This window comes from Polistes fuscatus, unplaced genomic scaffold (assembly GCF_010416935.1).
Source record: "Polistes fuscatus isolate 324 unplaced genomic scaffold, CU_Pfus_HIC Scaffold1, whole genome shotgun sequence".
NCBI classification, from domain to species: Eukaryota; Metazoa; Arthropoda; class Insecta; order Hymenoptera; family Vespidae; genus Polistes; species Polistes fuscatus.
In genome coordinates, this window is record NW_025112997.1 from 15,092,409 (window position 1) to 15,117,719 (window position 25,311).

Here is a 25,311-nt window from a genome sequence, read left to right on the forward strand (position 1 = left end):
TTACTTTTGATATTAATATTCAAAATAGAAAAATAATAGTATATTGTAGAATAATTATAATTAAATCTATAAAATGATTACTTACTTACTCTCACTATAAAAGTATATATTACGTTAAAACTAATAGTAACTTTGAATATTTTAATGGAAGCCCTGAAGATATATATTTAAAATTGTACTTCGGAATTTTGTTTCAGATTACCAATTATAACTGCTTAATTTTAACTACTTGATAATTAATGCCTTAAGTTTCCTATACACACGTATTTAATATCAATAAAATCATCTATGCCATGACTAGATCCTTCTCTTCCTAATCCTGATTCCTTTACGCCACCAAATGCAGCCTCAGCACATGATATTAATCCTTCATTCACGCCCACCATGCCAACTTCCATCTTCCTTGCTACTCTGAATATCTGGGATATATCTTGCGAATAAAAATATCCAGCTAATCCCACGGGAGTATTGTTAGCTTCCTTCAAAACATCTTCTTCTTTATGGAATTTATTAATAACAGCAACAGGACCAAATATTTCTTTATTATATATTTTCATATCTTTGGTAACGTCTGTAAGTAACGTAGGAGCATAAAATAACGGACCCAGCTCAGGTAACGGTTTTCCACCACAATGTACTTTAGCTCCCTTACAGATTGCGTCTTGAACCAAATCATCAATCATTTTCAATTGGCTATCCTTGATAAGAGGTCCATGAGTAATACCTTCTTTGCTACCATCGCCCATTTTAATTTCACTGTTAATTTTAACTAAATATTTTTCAACAAATTTATCAAATACTTCTGTTTGTACAAAAAATCTATTTGCAGAAACACAAGTTTGGCCTGTATTACGAAATTTGCTGGCCATTGCCCCAGTAACAGCTGCATCCAAATCAGCAGAATTGAAAATGATATATGGTGCATTACCTCCAAGTTCAAGACTAAGACGTTTCATGGTTCCTGCGCATTGTTGATACAAAATCTTCCCAACGGCAGTAGAGCCGGTAAATGACACGACTCTCACTACAGGATTATCGCAAAGTTCTTTGCCAACTGCCGCAGAATTTTTAATACTCGTTGTTAGTACGTTAAAAGTACCAGCAGGAAAGCCTGCTTTTTCTGCAAGATCAGCCAGCGCCAGTGCAGTGAGTGGCGTATCCTCAGATGGTTTAACAACACAAGTACATCCAGCTGCGAAAGCAGCACCTGCTTTTCGAGTGATCATTGCATGAGGAAAATTCCATGGCGTGATTAATGCAGATACTCCGACTGGTTGTTTCAACAAAAGCAATTCTCTGTTATGAATGGGAGCTTGAAGGACTTCACCATTAATGCGTCTTGCTTCTTCAGAAAACCATTCAATAAAAGAATTTCCATATTTAATTTCTGCTCTAGATTCAGCCAACGATTTACCATTTTCCTTGGTTAAAATTTGTGCCAAATCTTCGGAATGTTTAACCATAAGATTATACCAGTTTCTTAACAAATTGCTTCTCTCCTTTGCTGTTGTTAATTTAAATGTCTCAAATGCCTTAGATGCAGCATCAATAGCTATTTTAGTATCATCTTGATTCATATCAGGGACATTTGTAATGACGCATTTATCGACTGGATTTAGAACAGGAAATGTTTGACAACTCTTTGCTTTTAACCACTTTCCATCAATATAAGCCTGGTCTCTCAATAAATGTAATCCACGGCTAGCAACGGTTACATTCAGTTTTATTCCTCTTAATGAATGCATTTTAATCTGTCTAAAAAATTATAATAAAAATCTTTCAATAATAAAATATTTTGTAAATGTTAATACATTTACGAAACAATTATTCAACAAGATTTATAAATGTACATATTTAAATGATATTATAAAATGTTTATAAATAATTTATTGTCAATATCATTTACCTGTAAGTTTAAATCAATAAAAACCTGTGATAATAAGTCACGTTTAAACTTTAATAATATATCAATAAGGTAATCTTTTCGAAACGATTGTTTCTGTAAGAGTTTCGCAAAGCCGAAAGACTACGTCAACGTTTGAACTTCCTATATCAATTGCGAACATTAACGTGACAAATTGATCTTATATAACGCAACGTGGTTCTCACAAAGTACTTTGACATTAATCCCTTTTCATCCCCATTCTGAGATAATGGCGATGATGTCGCTGACAATTGTCGTTTTTTAGTCAATAATAAACTCGGCGTCGAGACATGTTTGTTTGGTTAAGTCATATATAAAAGAAGTGAAAAAACATATGAAAGATCACAAGAAGTATGAGTAGCAATACAAAGAGAACTATCTACGTCGGTAGGTTAATAATTGCTAAATATATTCATTCAATGATAATAGCGAAAAATGATAAATATATATGTATATCCGATAACAACTCACTAACCTCTTTGGACATTTGTAATCAAAATAATTTTATGTTTGTTGATGATATTTATATAACTATATACATCCTTATCTTATATAGGTGGTTTAGCAGAAGAAGTAGATGAAAAAGTATTACATGCTGCTTTTATACCATTTGGTGAAATAATTGATGTACAAATACCATTAGATTATGAATCTGAAAAACATAGGGGATTTGCATTTATTGAATTTGAAACTGCTGAAGATGCAGCTGCTGCAATAGATAATATGGTAGGTTTATTAATTACTGTAGACTTATATTTTTTATATTTAATTTTATCTTTTGGATATGAAATAGAATTAAATTTGTAAATATGCATTATTACTGTCTTATTGTATTTACCGATAAGATATTGATCTAATAATATATAAAAACAATTGATTATATTGTAATTTATCAACATTGATTAACACCAGAATGATTCCGAATTATTTGGACGAACGATAAGAGTAAACATTGCTAAGCCTCAAAAGATAAAGGAAGGTTCATCAAAACCAGTATGGGCAGATGACACTTGGCTGCAAGAACATGCAGGCGAAACGCTTAAAACCGATGAAAACTCTAAGACGGATGATACATCTCAATCTAAGAAGACTAAGAAAAACCCCCAAGTTTATTTCGATATCAACATTGGAAAGCAGGAGTTGGGTAGAATTATTATGATGCTAAGGGCAGATATCGTACCAAAAACAGCCGAAAATTTTCGTGCGCTTTGTACTCATGAGAAAGGTTATGGATATCAAGGCAGTATTTTTCACAGGATTATTCCAGATTTTGTATCCTTTTATACTTTTTTAACTTTTAAATTATACAATTTTGATTAATGTAAGAACGCATGGATCCTTAATGAATTGTATGGTAGATGTGTCAAGGAGGAGACTTTACAAACCATGATGGAACTGGTGGAAAATCAATTTATGGAAACAAGTTTGAAGATGAAAACTTTGAATTGAAACACACAGGACCAGGTACTTTGTCAATGGCAAATTCAGGACCAAATTCAAATGGATCACAATTTTTCCTTTGTACAGCACGCACAGATTGGTTAGATGGGAAACATGTAGTTTTCGGTCATGTCCTTAGCGGTTTAGATGTTTTAAAAAAAATGGAAAAGTATGGGACACAATCTGGCACCACGACTCAAAAAGTTGTTATATCAGCTTGCGGAGAATTAACGTAACAATAAAGGATAAACTTTATTATTGCATGAAATGTTGTTTTTCTTAATGATTCTGTTTACTCAAGCAATCAAATTTTCACCAATTTTTGATCATTAAAATAATTATACTTTTTTTAGTCGAGACAGTCGAACCTTCTTTGTTGTAAAGGTTTATCCTAGTACTATATACTTGTAAAGTATTATTTCATAAAATATATTTCTCAATAATATATTAATTTTTTATTAATATTCTATTTTTTATAAAAATTAATGCTTAAATAACGTTTTTTTTTTTAATTAAATTTGTAAATAACAGAAAAAGCTATTAGAAAATATTCTATGGATCTAAAAGAGTACTAGTAAATTTATTCAGATTTTTTTTAATAACAATCACATTTGAATAGAATATGGATTTAAAAGCCCCACTTTGCAAGCAGCATCAGTAAAAATGTCTTGACTGCGAAAGGTTAAAACAGTTAATAAATTGTTAACAATTATTCATTATATCAATTATTATCTTTTTATCATTATTATTCCCAAATATTCTTCTATAAAAGTTTTTCTAAAAAATACTATAATAATCCATCATCGATAAGATATTAACATTTTAACGTTCAAATATTGCGCGCTAAAATGAATTCTGTTATCTCACCAATGAAAATACGTTGTCTCTTGATTCCATTTTTGTTAAAAATTATTGCGAAAATATTTATTTATGATATTTATCATTTTACTCAAGTAACTACATAATAAAAATTAAGTTAAAATCTTCACTAAAAGCAATGAATTATTTACAACAAATCATAATTAAGATTACAAATTTTACTTTTACATAGGTGGTCAATTTTCACATCGCGAGCTATAGGATCCACACTATCAATTAATATATTCACTAAATACTTAAGTTCATTGATTATCATTGGATACTTATAATTAAAAACAAAAGTTATATAAAAATACAATAAGGAAATTCTTTTCTTCCATTTTATTGAAGCATATAAGTTGGAGCATAGATCATATGTAGCTTGTAAGCCACTAATTACTAAACTATTTTATTTATTTCCTTTTCTTATTTATATTCAAAGTATATGATTCTAACACATATTAATTGTATTATAACTATTGGATAAACGTATAAAAGTGAAAAGTCATTTGAATGATTATACCGATCAAAGTCTAAGTAAAAGTTTTTATAACATAGAATCGTGACATTTTAAACGTATTTAAAATGTTGCGCACAGCTGCAAGTCAAAATCTACGAAATTTCAGTGTCAATACACAGATAAAATGCAGACGTCTGGAAGGCAAAGTTGCAATCGTTACTGCATCTACGGAAGGGTGATTAATTATTTAATTTATTTCGTATAAATAATAATTTACGTATTTATGTAAACTTCAAACACCAAGATATTTGTTAACAACGTATTCATCGTTCAATGTCATTTAAATTGCGTAGAAGATATTGTTCATAACATTGCAATTGAAAACTAAAGTATTTAGGATTATAGAGTTAATTTCTTTTTATAGGATAGGATATTCTATAGCAAGACGTTTAGCTCAAGAAGGTGCGAAAGTTATGATCAGTAGTAGAAAAGAATCTAACGTAAACAAAGCTGTAAATGAATTACTTCAAGAAGGTTTATCCGTCTCTGGTATCGTTTGTCATGTTGGAAAAGCCGAACACAGACAAAAATTATTCAAAGAAGTAAATAAAAAGAAAATTACATTTATAATATATTCTTTACAGAGATTATTGAGAATAAAAATAAATAACATTATTGTAGACAAAATCCTTGTTCGGAGGTCTAGATATTTTGGTTTCTAATGCAGCAGCAAATCCACAAGCTGGGCCAGTTCTAGATAGCGACGAGAATGTGTGGGATAAAATATTTGATGTTAATGTTAAATCCACATATTTACTTATGAAAGAATCTTTACCTCTTTTAAAGGATAGTAAATCACCATCGATAATTATTGTATCATCGATAGCTGGATATCAACCATTTGATGTACGTATTTTTATGTAATCAAAGAATTATTATTATTTATAAATTATCCCTCTATGTTATGATTTAGCACATGAAGCTGCGTACCATATTTGTGAGTAAGACTGGAGCTTCTTATGTTTGTTCCGTAAAATGTATCGCAAGTCTCGCAAATAGTTATAGTTTTAGGAATTAATATAGAATATGATCTAATTATAAGTTAAATCATTATCAATATTCTGTTTTATATAATTTCAGTTGCTTGGAGTTTATTCAGTCAGTAAAACAGCATTATTAGGGCTTTGTAAAGCTTCAGCAAGTAATTTAGCTCCATATGGAATTCGAGTCAATTGTATAGCACCTGGTATTATTGAAACCAAATTTTCACAGCCGGTATGTTTATTTATTTCTGCTATTCGGTAATGAAAGAAAGAAATTTTATATCTTTATCGCTTTATAGTTGTACCAATCTGAAACAGCACGTCAAATATCTTTGAACATGATTCCATTCGGAAGATTGGGAAAGCCAGATGAAATTAGTAGCATTGCTGCCTTTTTAGCAAGTGAAGATGCGTCGTATATTACTGGGGAAACAATTGTTGCTAGCGGTGGTATGCAATCAAGGCTTTGAAGAATAAGCATGATGTGAATATATTTTTTCATCTATTGATTCAAATAATTAAAATAATCAAATATAAGAATTTATCAAATATTTGTTAAAGTTATTTTATATATTTATATATTTATATAAGATGTTGGATATAAATAAAATGTTGGGTATTTAATATACAATTTATGTGATCAATTTTCAAGGTATTTGACTGAAGATAAAACGAAAATACATATTTGCAATTTATTTTAAAAGTATATATGTTTATATATACATATATATCTATATATATTTTTTTTAAATTTAACAAGAAATAAATTGTATAAAAGAATTGAAAACATTTTTGCACATGATTAACATACATCTAATAATAATATATTATTAACATATTAATATCTAATAATATCTTAAAGTTAACCCTTTGAGTGCTGAGTGCTCATAGCAGAAGCACTATACATGGATGGTATGCGCCTAATGGTTGCAATCATTGGGGACAGAATGATTTGTCTGCTAATGTGAACTACGTTGATTAAATAACAAAAAAAGAAGATCAAAAAAATTGATAAACATAGATATATATGTTTTTATTTCACGTGGATTGCTTTCGCTGGATGCATATATGCACCCTTAATCCATGTTACTATTGTTGAATGTATATATGCGTCCATAATACTCAAAGGATTATTAATACAAATAAAATTGTACCACAAAGTCATTAAACACAATGTGTTAATTGATATTACTATAATACCTAAATAGTTATGATAATAATACTATTAGAAAAGAAACAGTCAATTTTGCAACTTATGATGAATCTACTATTGAAAATATTATTTTGAAACAATGAATAATAATTCTAACGTTATATTTAATTCGTTTTATTTAACAACGTTTCAAAATGCCTCTGTAGATCTAAAAGATTTATAAAAATATCATCTTTACAAACATTCCCCTCGTCAATAGATTTATTTCTGTGATTGATCAAAAGAGCGTTCCATTGTGCATTTTTTGCGCCAAAGTAATCATTATCTATGGTATCACCAATATGTATAGCTTGTTGAGGTACAATATCTACTTGTTGATCTTTATTTGATAATCTTAAAGCTTCCATAAATATCGATTTGTCTGGCTTTTCTTTACCAAAATTGTATGATGTCAATATGAAGGAAAAAAATGATCTGATCTTGAGATCGATCAAAATAGTTTCCAATCTCACATCAAAATTGGATATCACTCCTAATACTATTTTGTGTTTATGAAGGTATTCGAGCAATTCAATTGTCCCTGGATATGTATGCCAACACTTACTTGTGCTGTAGCATTTTATCAGGGCACTAGCAACCTAAGAGTCGTAAATAATATTATCTATAACGAGTCTTTTACAATAATAATAATTATTAATATAATGCATCACATTTAAAATGTCGATTGTCACGCATGTTTTACGTGTTTTATAGCTAAAATTTATTATCCTAAGATAAGATATAAAACGGATATAATAATGGTGGTCAAGAACGACCCCCCAAGGCCCCACCGAGAGAAAAAACATCGGTCATCAACGATCATCTTGCTGAATGATATCGCGTTAAAATAATCTATTTCAAATAAAACAAATTGTTTTTTTTTATTTTACGATAATGATGAGTCCTAATTTTGGTTTATATTATTACGAAGAAACAAAGAAAATACTAATGAGAAGATTATATTAATATTAATAATAAAATATTAATGAAACATATTTTTAATCAACATCGAATTATCACGTACCGATCATATAAAATCGCTAAATTATTTTACCTCTCTTTTTAACAATCATTGAACTGTTTTTTTCACGAATTATAAAATTGTTTTTTTCTTTTTTTTTTATAAATATAGCAATTTAAAAATGTATTACGTATTCTAAACGTAGAATGTTTACCTTATCAAGAGTCGCATCAGGAATGTTTTTATTTTGTTCTTTAAATACATTATGAACGATCGTTCTCCACCAATTTTCCCATCCAAGTCCAGTATATTTTCCATATATTGGATGTTCGATAGCGAGTTGTCGAAAATTAGTTTTAAAACTTCGCGCCAATTGATGCGGCTCGATTGATAAGCCATATTTATATCCAATCTCGGTATAATGTTCTTTTAACTTTGTCATTAACAATGTTCCGGTAACATCGAAAGTTATTAATCTTGGTCTCACACGATTCATCGTATTCTAATTACAATGGTAATAATATTTTTTTAGCGTTCGAAGACCACTTTGATTTAACAGAGGAAAAATAAAAAGAAAGAAATAGCTTTTATTTCTTTCACGACTGTCGATAGAATGGAAATGATCAAAATACGAAAGAAAATATTAGAAAGAAAAGAATATTTTTATATATACGTTATGGTTTTCATTTTGTTTGAATCTAGCGTTAATGTTAGATAAACAATAGATTTTTCAATAAAACAATAAACATGAAATACACGAATAAAAAATCGTTTTAAATTCAAAGACTGACCTTTATTCTGTCAATCATTATTGTACTCTTATTTAAACTGCAGAAACCGGTTAGAAAAAAGGCCATATAAAGTAATGAAAAATCTTTGTTAGCAGTGTCTTGTGAACACTTGCATCTAAATACATGGTATGCGCAAGTTTGCAATAACACGATTGTGATGCCATCTGCGGATAATGGCGGAACGAAAAATTCAAACACGGTTTATACGATTCCTAAATATAACCGAACGAATTCATTTAAATAGAAATAATATAATACGTGTTTTGAATAAATTCTTCGATGATTATTATAGCACAATTTGTTATTTATAAAATTATAAAATGAGTTAAATATTATATATTTCACGAATGTTGCTGCACGTATTATACCTTTTTTCTTAAGAAGTTACATATTTAAAGTATATACATTTGTATTTACTTGTAATATGTAAAATAATTATTCTATTTAACACAGTATTGCATTTTTAAAATTATCAAATTTATCATTTTGTTTTACTACATTATATAAAATATTTTATCTTCATTATTGTTTGCTAATATTGAGACAATAATGGATAAATATAGATAGAGTTATACTCATTTTTTATGATAATAGTGTATTATGGATTATTATTATTATTATTATAAGTAATAATTATTTCATAACAAGAATTTAAATAATAATTTCACATATTTACTCTTTACGTATGTGCGTGCGTTTCATTTAATCTTGCATACTCATATACACAAAGTAAACTAATATTTTTCATGATAATTATACGATATATCAAGAGAGATGAAAAATTTTATAAAAATTATAAATATGCTCTTTTTCTTTCTCTCTCTTTCTATATATTCTATACATATGTATGTATATTTGTATGCAACATATATTTTATTTATTCAGCTATGAAATTTGGTATCTCACAGACTTCTTTATATATATATATATATACCGGATTTCCTGTAACTGGTGATATAAGCAAGTAGGAGGTGATTCTACATAAAAAACATACAATTCTAATGTAGAATAAAATTTATTCATACAAGGCTTTGTTTTTGAGAAAAATAAAGTTTTACTCTTATACTAATCAAACAAGGCTTTTAATTTCCAAATTTATAAATTCGGTCAAATGCATGTGAGACTAATTTTCAAACTTATTTTTCTCAAATAAAAGCCTTATACAAATAAATTTTACTCTCAACTTTGTTTTACGTGTAGAATCACCCACTGTTCCCTTATACTACCAGTTACAGGATACCCTGTTATATATGTATATATATATATATATATATATACATACATATATGTATATATATTTATCTATATATAATACAAATTTATTACTTTAATAAGAAACTTACTGATTTGTCGATTTTGTTTAAAAAACAAAATATTTTCTTATTTATCTACGACTTTATCTACAGTACTAAGAATATGTTTCTTAAGATTTAAATCTTCTTGCAATCAGACTAATTGACACAAATTTGAGTTTGGGTAATATATGTCGACAAAGCATATCGGCATAATGTTATTTTGAATTAATTATATTATTATTATTATTATTCTAATTTGCGTGTGATCGATGAATTTTTACAAATAATCTTTTTATTATAATTTTATACATTTTCTAAATATCTGTATATATATATATATAATTATAATCTTTTCAATTATATACATTTTTCTGTCATAAAACCAATTTTAGTGGTAATTGCAGAGGTGCTTTTTATGATTGGAATCAATTGATTAATTACATACTATTTATGTGCGTATATAAATATATGCATACATACATATATATACACATAAATATATAATAATCATTGTACAAACAGAATAATCATTGTAATCATGGAATATTAAATACGGCAGTCATTATCTGTTATTATTAGAATTTCATATGATAATATGGATAAATGTTACAATATTTCACCTATATCTAACAGTTTAGTGTAAATTAGAGTTATCTGCTAAATACATCGATCAGTCTCAGAATCGTACTTAATATTGATGTTATATCCGATGTTAACAAGTAGCACAATGATGAAAAAGTCATTGTATAACTAGAACATCTTGTTGCGAGATCGAATGCCTCCTAGCATATATTTACATACATATTCATCCCTGCCATAATTTATTGAAAACATTCTATACATCCACTTCTGCGTCTAATATAAAAGACAATTCGTTCATAATACAAATGTATATTATGAAGTACTTATTATTTAACACGTTAAAAACACTATGCTAGTTTTTATAAACTGGCTTTAAACTTTCTGTCCAGATCAAGTTGATTACCAATGACAGACATTCTTGTTTCACTTAAATGGAAAGCTCAACAAAAGAGGCTTAGCGCTTAACGTGTTAATAATAAGAATTAGAAGGACGAATGTTTATATATGTATGTATATATATATAAATATATGTATAAATTTATAAGCAAGTATAGAGAAAAATGTTGTATGCTTCTAGTTGCACCACGTTATTCTAAGTAAACGTTATATTTAATGCCATAGTAAATTAAGGTAATTGATTTCATAGTAGAAACTTGCAAGATTTACGTTCAATCTTTTTTACATATTATTATTATTATTATTAATATTACTTTAAATCAGGTTTCTAAACTATCAGTCTATTAGAGATTTTTATCATATATTTATGTATATATAGGATTAATAATTATCTTTCAAAAATTTGTTATCAAAATCCCTTGTATCTTTGAAAATTTTAGAAACCTGATAATAATAGGGCAGTTTAATTTTTAAAAATGTTCAAATCTTGCATGATTCTCGACGAAAGGTACTCGTTTTGGAATCTGCCAGGTCACACCATGAGAAAGAATATTTGAACTCCTTACATCAGTCATGTTTGTAGACATTTTGTCAAATATCTATAAACAACATGAAAAATATGATAAAGGATTTTTCTGTTCAGAATATTTTGCCAAAATCAATTATACTATCAATATCATTAATATAAATCATATTGCTGTTTCTTCTTTTATATATATAATTAATCTTAATTATAATATAAATGTTGGTTTCGATTAATTAGAATAAAAATCCACACGCATTTCTTTGACATAATGATAATATAAATACCTGATTAAATCTTAAGACTTAATATTATATTATATAAGCACAACCTTGTCTTCTGTCCTGTTTCATAGTAGATTGTTCTAAAGAAATTTGTATATCAAAGTTTAATTCGTTACTTTGACGTTAATAAAATTGTAATAAAGTATGTATATCGCATACTACGTATCTAATTGATTTTCATATTATGAGAAATTTTATTATATATATATATATATATATATATATATATGACAATAGTAATAATTAGCTGCACATTAAATTTATTTTTTTAAATCCTGCAATAATGTTTATCGATAAACTTTTGGTTTAACATTTTTTTTTCTTTTTTCAAAAACACGCTTTTAAATATTTTAATATACCATAAGTATCACCCAATCGTATTTCTTAGAATACATGCTATTCGATCTATTCTGGTATCCATTAATTCATGATTCTTTCTCCTTATATATACATAAATATAATATATATAATATATACATACATATATATATTTTATATTATTTATATATATGTATGTACAGTTTTTTTTTAAAATAGTAATGAATAATTGATTTCACATTTACATAATAATCAAAAAATAAATAATTCCTAGAATATTGCGAACTGAATTGACCTGGAAAGTATGATTCTTAATATTTGTTGCTTTTCTATAACAATATACACATACATGAAAAGTATTGAATAAAAAGCAAAGATATTCTGTATAAAAATATATATATATATATGTATATATATATATAATTTTGCATAGCAAGGAATATTGTATTGCAAATTAATTTTAATTTAAAAAATATAAATAAATTAAACAATTATTTATATATTTCTCTACAAGGAAGGATCATTGCACAAAATTCAAGATTCGATAAATAATTTATACATAAATCTCTAATCATAATTAATATTTTTTATAAAATACTTATATTATAATTACAACAGTTTATCATAAATAAACCATAACAGTCGTAATTCTGATATTAAGTTTTTCTTTTATTTTATTTTATTTAATCCTTTGCACTCAGCATATTTTTTAATTATTGTCTATAATTTGCTTTTAAAATTATAGAAGTGACAAGTGTTGAGAATAAAATTCATTTTTCTCCGCAATGGAGCCAATGGAGTGCAAAGGGTTAATTAATATGATCCGTCCTTTTTACTATTGTAAATCGTAAATTATATAGTGTTAGTTACAAAGGAAAATAATATTCACAATAAAGAGATCATAGACTCTCATAGTCAATAGAAATGTATAATGAAAATTTGTCAAAGGACAAGGTGATCACGTCGTCCTTTGACAAATCTACATATATTCAGTATTCATTATTTTCATACAAATAATCAAATTTCTTTACTCATTAGAAATCCACTTAAGCCAGACTGGCAGTGCATAATGGTATACAAAACTTTATATTTTGACTCTTTTCTGTTGCAATAGTTGTAAGTATAAGTATCTTATTAGTAAAAATTCGGTTCTCATTTTACTTTTATATTTCATATAAATGTAGCATAAAAGAATGTGACTAAATGCAATAGAATAAGATAAGTTTGGTAGGATTCACTTGCTTAACAAAAGACGTTCTTCTTTTGACGGAAAAGAGTTAAAATATATTTTTTTCATTTCTCGTCGAATGGACTTTGAATACGATGGTAGTAGATCACAAATTTGACAAACTTCATTTAGATTTTAAATGATTGTTATCAGATTAACCAGTTGTATTAAAATTGAATAATACGCTTAAAAATCTAAACGGAATTAACAATGTATATTGTATGTATAAAAGACTTTGCTTTTGGTTCATACGTATCAAGGTTTAATGTTCATTAAAAATATTTCTGGAAATAGAAAAGAAGTTAATGTCTGTATTATAAAATGCACTGCTATCTTGAATAAAAGTTCCATAGACTGAGAGATACTTTTTTGTTTTTAGTATGTTTTTGATTAAAAATTGAAAAAGAAATAAAAAAAAGGAGAAAAAAAATCATCACAATGAAATAAGAAAGCCTTTTGCGATCGTACATGGACTTTCCTAATAAAATATATAACTCTTATTAGAAAATCTTTTTTTTGTGCATGAAACATGTGTATGATTCAAATAAGATCTGGAGAATAATCACAATAATCTGTTCTCAACAGGTACATTAGTTTGTGTGTTATCTTTCTGTAACGTGTCCATTTCTGAATTCTAGGAACTACCAGCCTTTACTTATTTACCATTATCTTTAAATTTCGTATCAAATAACTGAGACTTCAGCCCATTCCTATTACGAGTGCTTCGTTAATTGTCTCAGAAAATATCTTAATTAAATTTGCTGGTCCAGTTTGCCAATCTGATTATATCATATTCTTAATCATCAATTTTCGTCCCTAATAATACTGCCTAAATATATCATCATAGTGATATGATTAATTTTATCAAAGTTCAAATTATTTTATTTAAGAAATTAATTTGTATATTATTGCTCTAAGTGGATCAGGATAATAATTCCTGAACACATCATTGGATTCCTTAATTTTAACGTCATGGAATTTTGCACAGATAGTTTTTTTTTCAAATGCATCTGGTACAATAATGTATGTCAACGTTAGATCCTAGTTAAATACAAATGATCCTCTTTTTTCAGAATTTTTGGACCCGAACATTTAAAAATTGGCATTTTGGGACATCCACATAAAGTATTCGCATATACGATTGCAAAGATTCACCCAGAAAACTGAAGCTGTGGATGGATAAACTTTGAATATTATTTAATAGTACTCTTATAAATGCATTCAGACCAGAGATGTAATAAACTGCCATTTGCTTTCTCACTGAGTCAATACTTATATATCCTTACAATATTTTTTTTTAATGATAATTAAACGTATACAGCTTATATTATATTTGAAGGAAAAATTGATAACCTTTCAGAAAATTTATCGAATTTCTAAGAGGTTAGCAATTTATAAGATATGGCAGTTTATAATGCGCTCTCTCTAAGTATTCTACAAACGATAGTCGATAAAAATTTTATGATCTTATTCGATTGTTCCTTTTCCTTTTTTTCTTTCTTTTTCTTTTACAACTACTTCAAAAGTGTAAAACGAATTTCAACATTGTTATTCGTATAAAGTTATTGGTATCATAGATAGTTACAAATATTTGTATCAACTTGTAACAAGTAAGAATAAAAACTTCTTACAATTCTTCTTCTTTTCTTTTTTTTTTCTTCTTCTAAGAGCACTACTTATCTAATTTATGTCATAACAATTACCCTAGTTAAGAAATCAGTTATTTCCATTCATAACATTATAAACTCTTGAATCGTATTTAAAATACAAAGTTCTAAATACATCCTTCCATAGCCTTTGTAGTCTGGGTAATGATGGTAGCATGTTTAAAAAATAAGTTTGTTAGTTTCATAACATATATCTTTACCTATATAAGAAAAAAAAGAAACAAATAATAAATTAAACCGCTATAAGATAATTGACATTAATTAGAAACAGATTGTCTAGAAGGAGTCGCATGCATTGCAAAATCAACAAGTGGGTTGGCAGGGACAGTAACAATAGTATGTGAGGTACCGCTTAAAGTAACATTGGTTGATGATACTAAAGATAATGGCTTACAAGAGAGTTGGTCTATTTGTTTAATAGGCACCAATTTAATTGGCACATCTGACTTTAACCTGACAGATTCCGATACGACAGGGATAGCTTTTAACTGTACACTCTTTATTGGTTGCGTTTTAACAATTGGCTTAAGGTTGGGATTAACATTCATAATTACTTTCGTAATTTTACCCTCACCAACCCCTTGATTAGAAGACTCATCATATCCAGAATCAGAAGACGAATCACTATATTTACTTGTTTGTTTGGTCACTGTCGAATCTAGACCTGATTCTACGCTGTGGGTAGGACTAGCCGATGCAGAACTATGAACAGGACTTGCCGATGCAGAACTATGCGCTGGACTATTTCTTAGCACATTTGACTGTTGCTGCCTTTGTTTAGACAAACTGTTGTTTAGACAACCTGTACACGGTTTTATTAATGATGGGTCTACTATAACTTCTCCGTATGGCCCTTTGAATATCGTTCCACAGCAAATGTCTTCCCTAAAATAAAACCACTCATTTATAGAAAAACTGTAATTGAATATTAATCGTCCATTAAACTGACCCAATTATTGTCGTTTTTTATTTAAAAACTACATTTTAATTAATACCTTTTGAAATAAGATAAATCAATGAAGCCATTAAGAGATAAATCATCTTTTGCATTGGTAACCTCTTGAGCAATGTCTAATGATTTGTCAACTGTAGGAATATCGTCCCTGTCAATGGGACTACCTGTTCTACTGAAACACTTGCTACCATTTTCTGGCACATAATTTTCTATAAAAATAAATAAAAAAATTATTTCTCACACACACACAATATACTCGTATATTTAATAAAGAATTTTTTATTTCCATTTTGTAACTCACCAACCAGATCAACAATCATTGAAAGATTTTGTTCACGTTCTGCCTCCGGTTTCAAATAAATGTTGTTCTTCTTCTTCATGATTTTTTCAAACTTCTCGGGCGAGTCTTTAAGTTTTTTTTTATTTTTGGATTTAAATTTAGTCAATGATTTAATTCCAGGCCCTGCACGAGCATCTACAACCTATAAAGATATTATTTTTAATCATTTTATTCATCATTATGATCGCACGTATGTATTATTCTCTATAAAAAATATCAGAATGCAACTAACATGTCTCCAGTTGCGATTACTTCCAGCTGGTAACTTTTTCCATCTCTTAACTAACAATACACAAGCATTACAAATTTCCCCAGTGCGTCTTTCTTCCAATTGAAAACATTTTATAAAATCTTCTTCGTATTTTTTGCTATCAGTAAATCTTGAACTAAAATGAAATAAAATATATTAATTAATTAATCAAAAATAATATTATAAAAATATGAAGTAAAATATTACCTGCTAGATTTAGCTTTGCAAATACAACATCCGGTACTGGATCGATAAACTTTGGGTTTGTGAAAACTGAACATATTGCTGATTATTTTAATACTTATTCTGCAACATAGTAAAAAGTAACGAAAAATGATATAAAATCATTCGTTTATCCAATAATAATATTCAAATAATAAATGAAATTATTACATTGATCATACAATACTTTTCACCATACGTTTATCAAATATCTGATATCGCAAAAATCGGAAAACTAGCATCCTCCTGTGATACGAACACTGATGCTTTATTATTTCGTAGATCATAATATCGCGTATCCGCAATCACGATGCTCTTAGCACTGTAGAATCGAAATGAACGTTTTCAATAAATTAGTAAACAAACAAATAATATTTTGTCTTTTTACTCGTTTTATTTTATAAAAAAGAAATTTGAATGATTCTGTTCAACGCTACAGCAATGCCGCTTTTTCCAGCTGGCAGTGTATACAGACGAGAGACGCTACCGCGTTATTTGTCACACGAGGGAAACGGACGGCGAATGCAAACACGCACGTAGTACTCCAAACACGTTAGTAACAGTACAGTATAGAAAAGCTCATGCGCAAAACCACGACGCACAATGTTGCATGCGCATGCACACGAGAGGGCGTCTCTCTCTCTTTCTTTCTCTTTCTCTCTCTTTCTCTTTCTTCTCTCTCTCCAAGCTAGCCAACGATTAGAAGAAAAAATTTAAAAAGGGTAAAAAATTATTTAAAAACTAATAAAAATAAATTTTTTGTTTCATAACAGGATTTTAAATTTGATTGAAGATTAATTTGTTTTCATCTTTTTCTCCGAGGCATCGTAAGAAGATCATGCGCAAACCAAGAGACACAAATTAAATGTTGCAGCTCGCGTGCAGCAAAAGGGTATCTATTATCTTTCTCTCTCTCTTTCTCCAAGTTAGTAAAAAATTTAAAAACAAAAATTTAAAAGGGACCGAAAATTGTAAAATAATAAATATTGGTTTTTCCAAAATGGGATTTTAAATTCGATTTAAGATAAATTTCTTTCATCTTTTTGTTTTTGAGGCATCGTAAGAAGATCATGCGCAGACCCAACAGACGCACAATGTTGCAGAAAACATTCAATAAGAAGGCGTCTATGATCTCTTTCTCTTTCGAAACCAACCAATACTTCTTAAATAATGCAGAAGGGGTTAAAAATTATTTGCATAAAAACCCTACTTTTATCTTTTTATACAGAACGAGATTTCTTTTCGCCTGAGACATCGTAAAATTAATCAGAAAAATAATAAGAAAAAGTATGTCAAGAAATGTCTCGTAGAAGAATGAGTTATTGATATAAAAATATATAAATAATATATAAATAATCAATATCGTGTATTTACATTCTATAGTTCAGTTGCTTACGCGTGCAACATGGATACGACGTTCGACAATTCTTTCTTCGATTGAATGAATGATTTTCTTGTTGAGAAATATGAGAAGATAGAGAGAGAGAGAGAGAGAGAGAGGAGAGAGAGAGAGAGAGAGAGAGGAGAGAGAGAGAGAGAGAGAAAACAAAGTTTCGGAAGATTTTCAAAAGTCTTGGGAAATTTATCAAGGATGACAGGCACATGTTGTGCTGTGTAATCCAAAATACACGTATTCGTTCTATACATGACTGATTCTGAATCTCTCGACTCGCGTGGAACGAAACCGGCTCTCTAAGCTTAAAAAAAAAAAAAATCAGAAGGAAAGAGTGAGCGAGAAAGAGAGAGAACTAGAAAACATATCCGTACCGGCAAAACAGATACCTAAAAATAGGAAGCATGAAAACCACAACAGAGTGCAATGTGCGAATAATATGACGACTTACAGACGGCTTAAAATAACGTCTGTAATTTCTTTTTTTCTTTTTGTTGTTCTTATTTTATTTTTTATTTTTTATAAATGTATAAATGTATACGCAGGCTACTACATTCCGACGATTCTGACTTTGCCAATTTGATTTACATATATATATATGCTCATGTATGAAGCATCGAGCCGGCCGGTCTTTTATACTTTATTCGCGTTCAATAAGATAAATAAAATTGGTATCCCATTTATTTTACACATAAATAAATTAAATGTAATAACCTAAATATAAATATATTTGATCAAACGAAAGAGAGAATTAGCGTCGAAATAAATTCACGAATAAGTTAGGTTATATCTCTATAACCTCAAAAATGATTTCCTCCATTATTCGAAATTCTAAAATGTAAGTCAATCGCGTAACCGTTCGTATTACTCTAATATTAAAAATAGATAGGATTAGTTATTATCGATAAGATCTAGGACAAAAAAATTAATCAAGATTAATACGATATCGTAAGTCAGAGCAAACCATTGTTTATCGTCACCATACGAAAATCGCGTTAAGCTCGGTAAACGTAAAAACGTATGAAAAAGTAGTTTTCCTTCGGATACTGAATTTGTTCTCTTTCTTTAAGCGTGTGCATTTCTCGTACGTTTGTGCACGTGTCTCGTTTGTTGCGTCCTCGTCTTTTCTTTATTCGTTCTAACCGTTCAAGGTGCCATATTTTCGTTCATTCTTTTTCTTTCTTTCTTTTTAGGGAGGGAGTGGCAACATCGGTAAATCGGTACAGCGTGCTTACAAAACAATGTTGCATTGCACGACGATAATGACGGCAATAACAACTATTTCCGAAACGATACGAAAAGTGTAAATAATACATTCTTATCGTTACGCATTATCACCAATGACAAGAAATGTTAACACGAAGTAAGACAAATGATGGTGCCGGTAGTTAAAACGGAAAGGTTAATACGAAGTAGTTCCATTTTCTATGATCGCGATCGATCGAGAGAAAGGGATATGTAATCTTATTTTTCTTCTTGTCTCCCATGTGATACCGAAAAGCTGTTCGAACTTGTTACCAACCCGGTTACAATCTTTGTTTCTTCGATTACATGCGCGTCAGCTCTGATAATCTTACAAGTTATTTTGATTTTATTTGTGAACTTAAATACTGATAAATAATTATCGAAATAGTTAATAACATTTTGTTGTTATTCCTCTTTAAGTCCAAAATTAAATACCATATTTCAAATGTATGTGATTAAATATTTTTGATTATGATTAACATTTGTAGTAAGATTTGATGATTCAATCGAACAAACTCACTTTCAATTTTATTTTTATTTGTATGTATCTTGTCACACGCGTTTCGTTGATATAACACATTGTAAGAAGGAATGGTTGAGAAAGTAGTGACACACACGTGTATCTCTCGTCGTCATGATTTCTCACGTACGTACACGTACGCAGAGAGAATTCGACGCAATGTACTACACTTACAATTAGCCTTGAAGATCTGACCCGATAATTTAAATTTAGTTTCGTTTTGAGTATCCCTTTAGTCTGAAGGAGTAAGCATTTTTCATCTTAAGAAAAATGTCGACATATAATATCAATCAAAAAACGAAAACAAAAAGGAATGCGAGAGAAAGAGAGAGAGAGAAAGAACAAATTTATAAACATATCGTGTAAACAAAAAGCAAAGTTGAAAGATATGATAACAACCTGAAGAAATAGACTAGTTGAAAGTATGGACCATTGGAAAGATTCATAAATATCCCATATGTTGTCGAAAAAAAGCTATAATAATTATTTAACGAGAACCAACAAAAGATGACGACGATGATAATGATAAAGACGAGCTTATAAAATTTATTTTTAAAAATCATATTAATTCGTAATAGGTAGAATTTGAACAAATGTATATCCCTGACACGATTACCCAGTAATCTAACTTTCGTCCTCACTTTTACCGTTGTCTTAAATTCTTCAAAGGAGAATGTACTGTTACGTGTGTGTTAAATGTGCTCGTGCATGTGCGCACGCTCATAGAGATTACGATTTGCGCGCGTTGTTACGCGTTTAGGAAAGTTTCTTTTAAAAAAAGAGAGAGACAAAAATGGAGGATATGTACACCAAACCCGCGTAACCATTTTCACTTAATCTAATTCGATTGAAGTTTCTCTCTCTCATTGAAAGTGAGAACATTTCGTCTATGACGTTATCTCCTTACGATAGATCAATAAAAATCCAAAAAACAAATTGTAAGAGAAGGTATTTTCATCTGAAAATAAAAGGAGAGAAGAGAGAGAAAGAGAAAAATCTATGATCGATATTTAAAAAAAATCGATTTAAATAATCCTTATGATACAACCATATATTACGTTTTTCGATGTCATCCCACAGCTGTTATTGGTTGAGTGGGCGGAGCTTGACATAGAAAATTATCGAAGGAAGGGATAAAAGCTTGGTAAAAAAATATGGATGTAGATAAGTAATAATACGTGCAAAGAGCACACTAATTTGTTAATCTAACAAAATTAAAATCTAATCGGAAATAAATCTTAACGAGATAATTTTACCCTGACAAAAGTGTAGTCCTAATGTTTTTTGTTTATATTTGAAGAAACCTAAGTTTGTCTAATAATGCTATAAAAGTTCGATCGAAATGATGACCTACATAAGAAAATATACATACGTCGTGATAAAACAGGTTTTCTTCATTATTTCGACATGGGCCAATCGCATTTTAAGTTTTTCTTTAGTATTTGTTTAACATATATTGAATTTTGCATTTAAATAATTGACGATTTATAAGTGATAAACGTAACGTTGACTAATGAAAATTTATTGTTTCTTTTCTTTTTCAAAGATTAAATGAATTAGTCAAATATACATGAGAAAGAAGAAAAAGAAGTCGCGGTTTATTATTCGTGTTGATGAAAAATGGGAAGAGAAGAGGAGAGTAAAGTAGAAGGGACCAATGGAATACCCTTTTGAAACGTGCATCAGGAGTAACTCGACATGGCGCGTGGTTCGGCACGGTGGTCGCCATGACCATTTCTTTCCCTTTCCTTCGCACCGACCGACCGACCAACCAACCAACCCTGTTTCGATGAACACGCACGGCGTATTTGTCAGGACGAAAGATAGAAAAATATAAAATCGATGCTCGAGCAATAAACGATATATCTTCGTAAAGAAAAAAGGAGATATGTTTAATCGTCGTTGTCGTCGTTCTGTCTTCGTTGAAGCGTCATTGTCGCCCTTACTAATCATCTTTTACGAATACGTTGTCGCAACGGTAATGTTAACAAGAATAAGAACAGAAAAAGGCAAAATAAATGAATCGAACGGAGTAGTGGCAGGCAGCTACATATATAGTAACCCGCCAGAAGAAGAAGAGTGTACGCGCCATGACAGATGATACGGCACACACAACACAAGTAAACTTGCCAAATAGAAGGAGCCACGCGGTGGCGGCAGCGGCATGAAAACCGCGGGAATCACGACAAGGAATGTTTATTAGATTTATGTCATGTATAACATACGATTGAGGATGGTCGACGATTGGATGGAGATGATCCCGCGTTAAATTGTAGCGTCTTAGTTTGATGCACTGCCAGGACACTTGGTAGATATAATACTCGATGAAATATCGGGAACGTTAACGATAGGATGGCAATTGTACGTACATATGTACGTACTTTCATATACATAAATACACACACACCTTACCCGTACCCCGCACACCGTCTTCCTCAACAAACGATCAGTCGTTCCTGCGTACACGAGTGAAAGTTTTTACTCGGCACTTGACATAAACCGGCCTGATTTTTCCCGCCGATTAAATCGAATGTCTCTGTGAACGCGACAGATAATGTTAGCGATATTTTACAGCGATGATAATACTTAAGAATTGCTGCCGACGATACCTCAAAGCAACGTAGCAAAGACCTGATCCTCGACCTCCCCCACAACTAACACATCGGAGACGCTTGACAACTCCGGAACATATTTGTTGATCTCATGAACGTGATTATGCGTGACAATCGATCTGAACGACGACGCGTCCTTCATATAATAATCCCTTGCCTTTTCGCGACGATCGTTAATGAAAATCACAGTAAGATATTTCGATTTAATGACTACAGAATTACTTACCTTTTCAATACAGGTGACGGTCAGATTTGAGAATCTCTTTGCGCAGGTCTATGGTACTGCTGCCGCCGTACCTTCGAGTCAATTGAGCGACCATTTGTTTTTACGATTTGCTTCGTTATTTTTCTTTATATTTATTTATTTTATGCTTTATATGTTTATTATTAAAAACTTTATTCATTAAAATAAGAATAATTTACAATCAATCAGTATCATTAATGATATCTTTGTTTTAAATGTACTAAAGCAAGAGGCAAACGAAGCGGTATTCTATAACCAATGAGAACCTTTCTGCCATGCACGACGTTTGATGAAGAGAGTTACGATTGGTGTTAACCTGCGAAATGACAGAGAACGTACATATATTTGACTTTGTTTCCGGTTCTTGGATTTGAGTTGCATTATTAACCGTTTATTCGATAAAGCTAGGTTACGATAAGACGAAATTTCTTTTAAAAATATATTTTTGTATATAGATAAGTTTTCATGTATTTATGAATGTGAAATGATACGGATTACAGTATTTGGATTTTTTAATTCAATGAAACTCTTGTGTTCTCAAATTATATTTATTATACGTGAGATTTAATTTTTTTCTTACGTAAAATGTCAAATTTTTAACAAAGCGTATGTTGACCTATATCTTTTATTTTTTCTTCGTATTCTCTTATAACAATTGCATTATGATGCTCTAATATATTTTTTTCTTAGCAGATTTAAAATTAAATCGATATTGTTGAATAATAAATATTAGGTTATTGCAAAAGTTTATGCACAATTTGAAAATAATATTTGTTAATTAAAAGAATGTACTCTCCATCATTTTCTATAACTGACTCTTAACATTTTACAAATTTTTTAATTCCTTCTTTGCAGAAACTGTGTGGTTTTTTTTCAAATAAAGTTGTAAAGTAGTTTTTGATTGCTTCCATAGAATTAAATTTGTTGTCATCAGATGAAAATCTGAAGGAACAAGGTCAGGGAATACAGCATGTGCTGAAGGATTTTCTATTTTAACTTCTTAAGTTTTACAGTATTTATTGAGCGATATGTGGTCGCTCGTTTTTATGGTGAAAGATAATTCCTTTTCGATTGACCAAATTTGTTCAGTCATTCAGTTTGTTTTGTTCTGTCAAAATGAACGAAATATATATCGAGTTTCGAAGTGTATCTAAATTGCTTTAAATGGCGAAATGCAGTCGAACTGTCAACATTTAGTTTCTCATCAATGTCCTTAGTGGTAATTCGTAAATTATTATTCAATAAATGATAGATAAAGTCATTATCAATACCGAAAAGTCGCCCAGAGCGAAGTTTATCGTTTAGATTGAAGTCACCATTTCGAAATCGAGTAAAACATTTTAAGTATCCATAGAGCAAGAGAATAATTTGAATAAACGTCTTAAATATTTTTTTGTCGCAGTTTCAATATTCACTCCTTGTATAAACTCACATAACATAACATGACGAAAATGTAATTTTTTATTTTCCATTTTGAATATTAATCTTGCATGCAAATTAATTTAAAGAAACTTTTTTAAGGTTATGTTGATTCACGACGCATTTAGATAACTGTCAGTTAATAACACAATTATAAAAAAATATTAAACAGTCAAAAGTGGATGGATGGTGCCATCTATGAAAATCAGGCACGAACTTTTGCAATAACAATATATTTTCATTTAGCTCCATGGACTCCATGGAATGATAGGTCATTTGTGTGTGTGGTGTGTGCTAAAATTACTGCTTGTCCATTTGACAAGCCATTCGGCGACTATATGTCGACGATGGTCACGCTTCTTGTGGATATATGGATAACTAAATGCCATACACTGGAGATTCGTTTTTATCAAGCTTAGTCCAGGTGGCAGTATTGTACCAAGATCGTGTTTGGTGCAAAAATTTTGATATAACATAAAATTTGATAACATAATAAAGATGACAATATTATAGCTGAAAGAATAAAGATGAATTTAATTAACCCTTTCGCTCCGAAGTATACGCCCTCGAAAAATGAACATTCACATACGATGAGTGTATCTATACGGTATCGAAAAGTGGGCGATCAGATACAAAAGAATAACGAGCTCCGTACACAACGATCATATTTTGTCACAAGCGCGCCCTAGCGAAAGGGTTAATTAATAAAAACAAAACAAAAAAATATAAGTTTTTTAATATTACCATTTCAACAAAAACATATTGAAAGAGAAAGAGTAGTAGCAATATAATAACATTTACACACAAGAAATACATAAAAATATTATATATATAAGAAGATCAGTTTTCTCCTACGTATAGGGAGGCTGAAAATTTTTTCACGAATCCTACATTATTATAGGTTAATCGAAAGTTTGAAATTATCAAGCGACGTCATGAAGATTGATTGTTTGATATTTTTCCGATTATCGAAAAATATCGAAACAGTATTATTTGTTGTCTTCGAAATCTAACAATAAACTGACACGTTGTTTTCTGTAAAAATACTTTTATTAAATATTGTTTATATGACTTTTTGAAAGTTGCGCATGTCTATGACGAGAATAATATTCATAATAAATAGAATTTCAGATTATAACGTTCTGATTT

At 29.5% G+C, this 25,311-nt stretch overlaps 5 protein-coding genes across 9 annotated transcripts; 2 read left to right on the forward strand and 3 right to left on the reverse strand.

Annotated features, from left to right (window-relative positions):
• Positions 1-102: 102 nt before the first annotated feature.
• LOC122517063 (succinate-semialdehyde dehydrogenase [NADP(+)] GabD) lies at positions 103-1,999 on the reverse strand. The gene is made up of 2 exons (XM_043635397.1): positions 1,907-1,999; positions 103-1,755 (listed from the first exon to the last, which is right to left on the reverse strand). The coding sequence occupies exon 2, from the start codon at positions 1,743-1,745 to the stop codon at positions 237-239; it is 1,509 nt and encodes a 502-aa protein (XP_043491332.1). The 5' UTR covers positions 1,746-1,755; positions 1,907-1,999; the 3' UTR covers positions 103-236.
• Positions 2,000-2,112: 113 nt separating this feature from the next.
• Positions 2,113-3,627, forward strand: LOC122517073 (peptidyl-prolyl cis-trans isomerase E). Its single transcript, XM_043635409.1, has 4 exons — positions 2,113-2,311; positions 2,481-2,650; positions 2,837-3,196; positions 3,283-3,627. Exons 1-4 carry the CDS (start codon positions 2,278-2,280, stop codon positions 3,598-3,600), a joined length of 882 nt encoding a protein of 293 aa, XP_043491344.1. The 5' UTR covers positions 2,113-2,277; the 3' UTR covers positions 3,601-3,627.
• Positions 3,628-4,204: 577 nt separating this feature from the next.
• On the forward strand, positions 4,205-6,894 carry LOC122517090 (dehydrogenase/reductase SDR family member 4). 3 transcript variants are annotated; one of them, XM_043635471.1, is made up of 8 exons: positions 4,205-4,606; positions 4,849-4,917; positions 5,107-5,284; positions 5,364-5,588; positions 5,656-5,679; positions 5,823-5,957; positions 6,025-6,209; positions 6,588-6,894. In XM_043635471.1, exons 3-7 carry the CDS (start codon positions 5,156-5,158, stop codon positions 6,193-6,195), a joined length of 684 nt encoding a protein of 227 aa, XP_043491406.1. In that variant the 5' UTR covers positions 4,205-4,606; positions 4,849-4,917; positions 5,107-5,155; the 3' UTR covers positions 6,196-6,209; positions 6,588-6,894. The 3 variants fall into 3 exon arrangements, with proteins under 3 accessions (XP_043491406.1, XP_043491388.1, XP_043491399.1); XM_043635453.1 differs by lacking the exon at positions 4,205-4,606 and having other exon boundaries at positions 4,622-4,917; XM_043635464.1 differs by lacking the exons at positions 4,205-4,606; positions 5,656-5,679 and having other exon boundaries at positions 4,622-4,917.
• LOC122517108 (rhythmically expressed gene 2 protein-like) lies at positions 6,734-8,970 on the reverse strand. Its single transcript, XM_043635482.1, has 3 exons — positions 8,670-8,970; positions 8,093-8,380; positions 6,734-7,516 (listed from the first exon to the last, which is right to left on the reverse strand). The coding sequence occupies exons 1-3, from the start codon at positions 8,733-8,735 to the stop codon at positions 7,043-7,045; spliced, it is 828 nt and encodes a 275-aa protein (XP_043491417.1). The 5' UTR covers positions 8,736-8,970; the 3' UTR covers positions 6,734-7,042.
• Positions 8,971-14,370: 5,400 nt separating this feature from the next.
• On the reverse strand, positions 14,371-22,805 carry LOC122517082 (SIN3-HDAC complex-associated factor). 3 transcript variants are annotated; one of them, XM_043635441.1, is made up of 7 exons: positions 22,497-22,656; positions 22,295-22,423; positions 16,715-16,813; positions 16,490-16,643; positions 16,219-16,399; positions 15,958-16,126; positions 14,371-15,847 (listed from the first exon to the last, which is right to left on the reverse strand). In XM_043635441.1, the coding sequence occupies exons 3-7, from the start codon at positions 16,786-16,788 to the stop codon at positions 15,220-15,222; spliced, it is 1,206 nt and encodes a 401-aa protein (XP_043491376.1). In that variant the 5' UTR covers positions 16,789-16,813; positions 22,295-22,423; positions 22,497-22,656; the 3' UTR covers positions 14,371-15,219. The 3 variants fall into 3 exon arrangements, with proteins under 3 accessions (XP_043491376.1, XP_043491355.1, XP_043491365.1); XM_043635420.1 differs by lacking the exons at positions 22,295-22,423; positions 22,497-22,656 and adding an exon at positions 22,726-22,805; XM_043635430.1 differs by lacking the exons at positions 22,295-22,423; positions 22,497-22,656 and adding an exon at positions 16,901-17,261.
• Between the last annotated feature and the right edge of the window lie 2,506 nt (positions 22,806-25,311).

Excerpts from the sequence above, each read along its gene's own strand:
- LOC122517063 (XM_043635397.1), bottom strand. The coding sequence starts at position 1,745 with ATGCATTCATTAAGAGGAATAAAACTGAATGTAACCGTTGCTAGCCGT.
- LOC122517073 (XM_043635409.1), top strand. The coding sequence starts at position 2,278 with ATGAGTAGCAATACAAAGAGAACTATCTACGTCG. Across the intron at positions 2,312-2,480 it reads AAAGAGAACTATCTACGTCG|GTGGTTTAGCAGAAGAAGTA; the intron begins GTAGGTTAATAA and ends TATCTTATATAG. Across the intron at positions 2,651-2,836 it reads CTGCTGCAATAGATAATATG|AATGATTCCGAATTATTTGG; the intron begins GTAGGTTTATTA and ends GATTAACACCAG.
- LOC122517090 (XM_043635453.1), top strand. The coding sequence starts at position 4,808 with ATGTTGCGCACAGCTGCAAGTCAAAATCTACGAAATTTCAGTGTCAAT. Across the intron at positions 4,918-5,106 it reads GTTACTGCATCTACGGAAGG|GATAGGATATTCTATAGCAA; the intron begins GTGATTAATTAT and ends TTCTTTTTATAG. Across the intron at positions 5,589-5,655 it reads CTGGATATCAACCATTTGAT|CACATGAAGCTGCGTACCAT; the intron begins GTACGTATTTTT and ends GTTATGATTTAG.
- LOC122517108 (XM_043635482.1), bottom strand. The coding sequence starts at position 8,735 with ATGGCCTTTTTTCTAACCGGTTTCTGCAGTTTAAATAAGAGTACAATA. Across the intron at positions 8,381-8,669 it reads TAATGATTGACAGAATAAAG|AATACGATGAATCGTGTGAG; the intron begins GTCAGTCTTTGA and ends CATTGTAATTAG. Across the intron at positions 7,517-8,092 it reads CTGATGCGACTCTTGATAAG|GTTGCTAGTGCCCTGATAAA; the intron begins GTAAACATTCTA and ends TACGACTCTTAG.
- LOC122517082 (XM_043635420.1), bottom strand. The coding sequence starts at position 16,788 with ATGTTCAGTTTTCACAAACCCAAAGTTTATCGATCCAGTACCGGATGT. Across the intron at positions 16,644-16,714 it reads TGCAAAGCTAAATCTAGCAG|TTCAAGATTTACTGATAGCA; the intron begins GTAATATTTTAC and ends ATTTCATTTTAG. Across the intron at positions 16,127-16,218 it reads AATGATTGTTGATCTGGTTG|AAAATTATGTGCCAGAAAAT; the intron begins GTGAGTTACAAA and ends TTATTTTTATAG.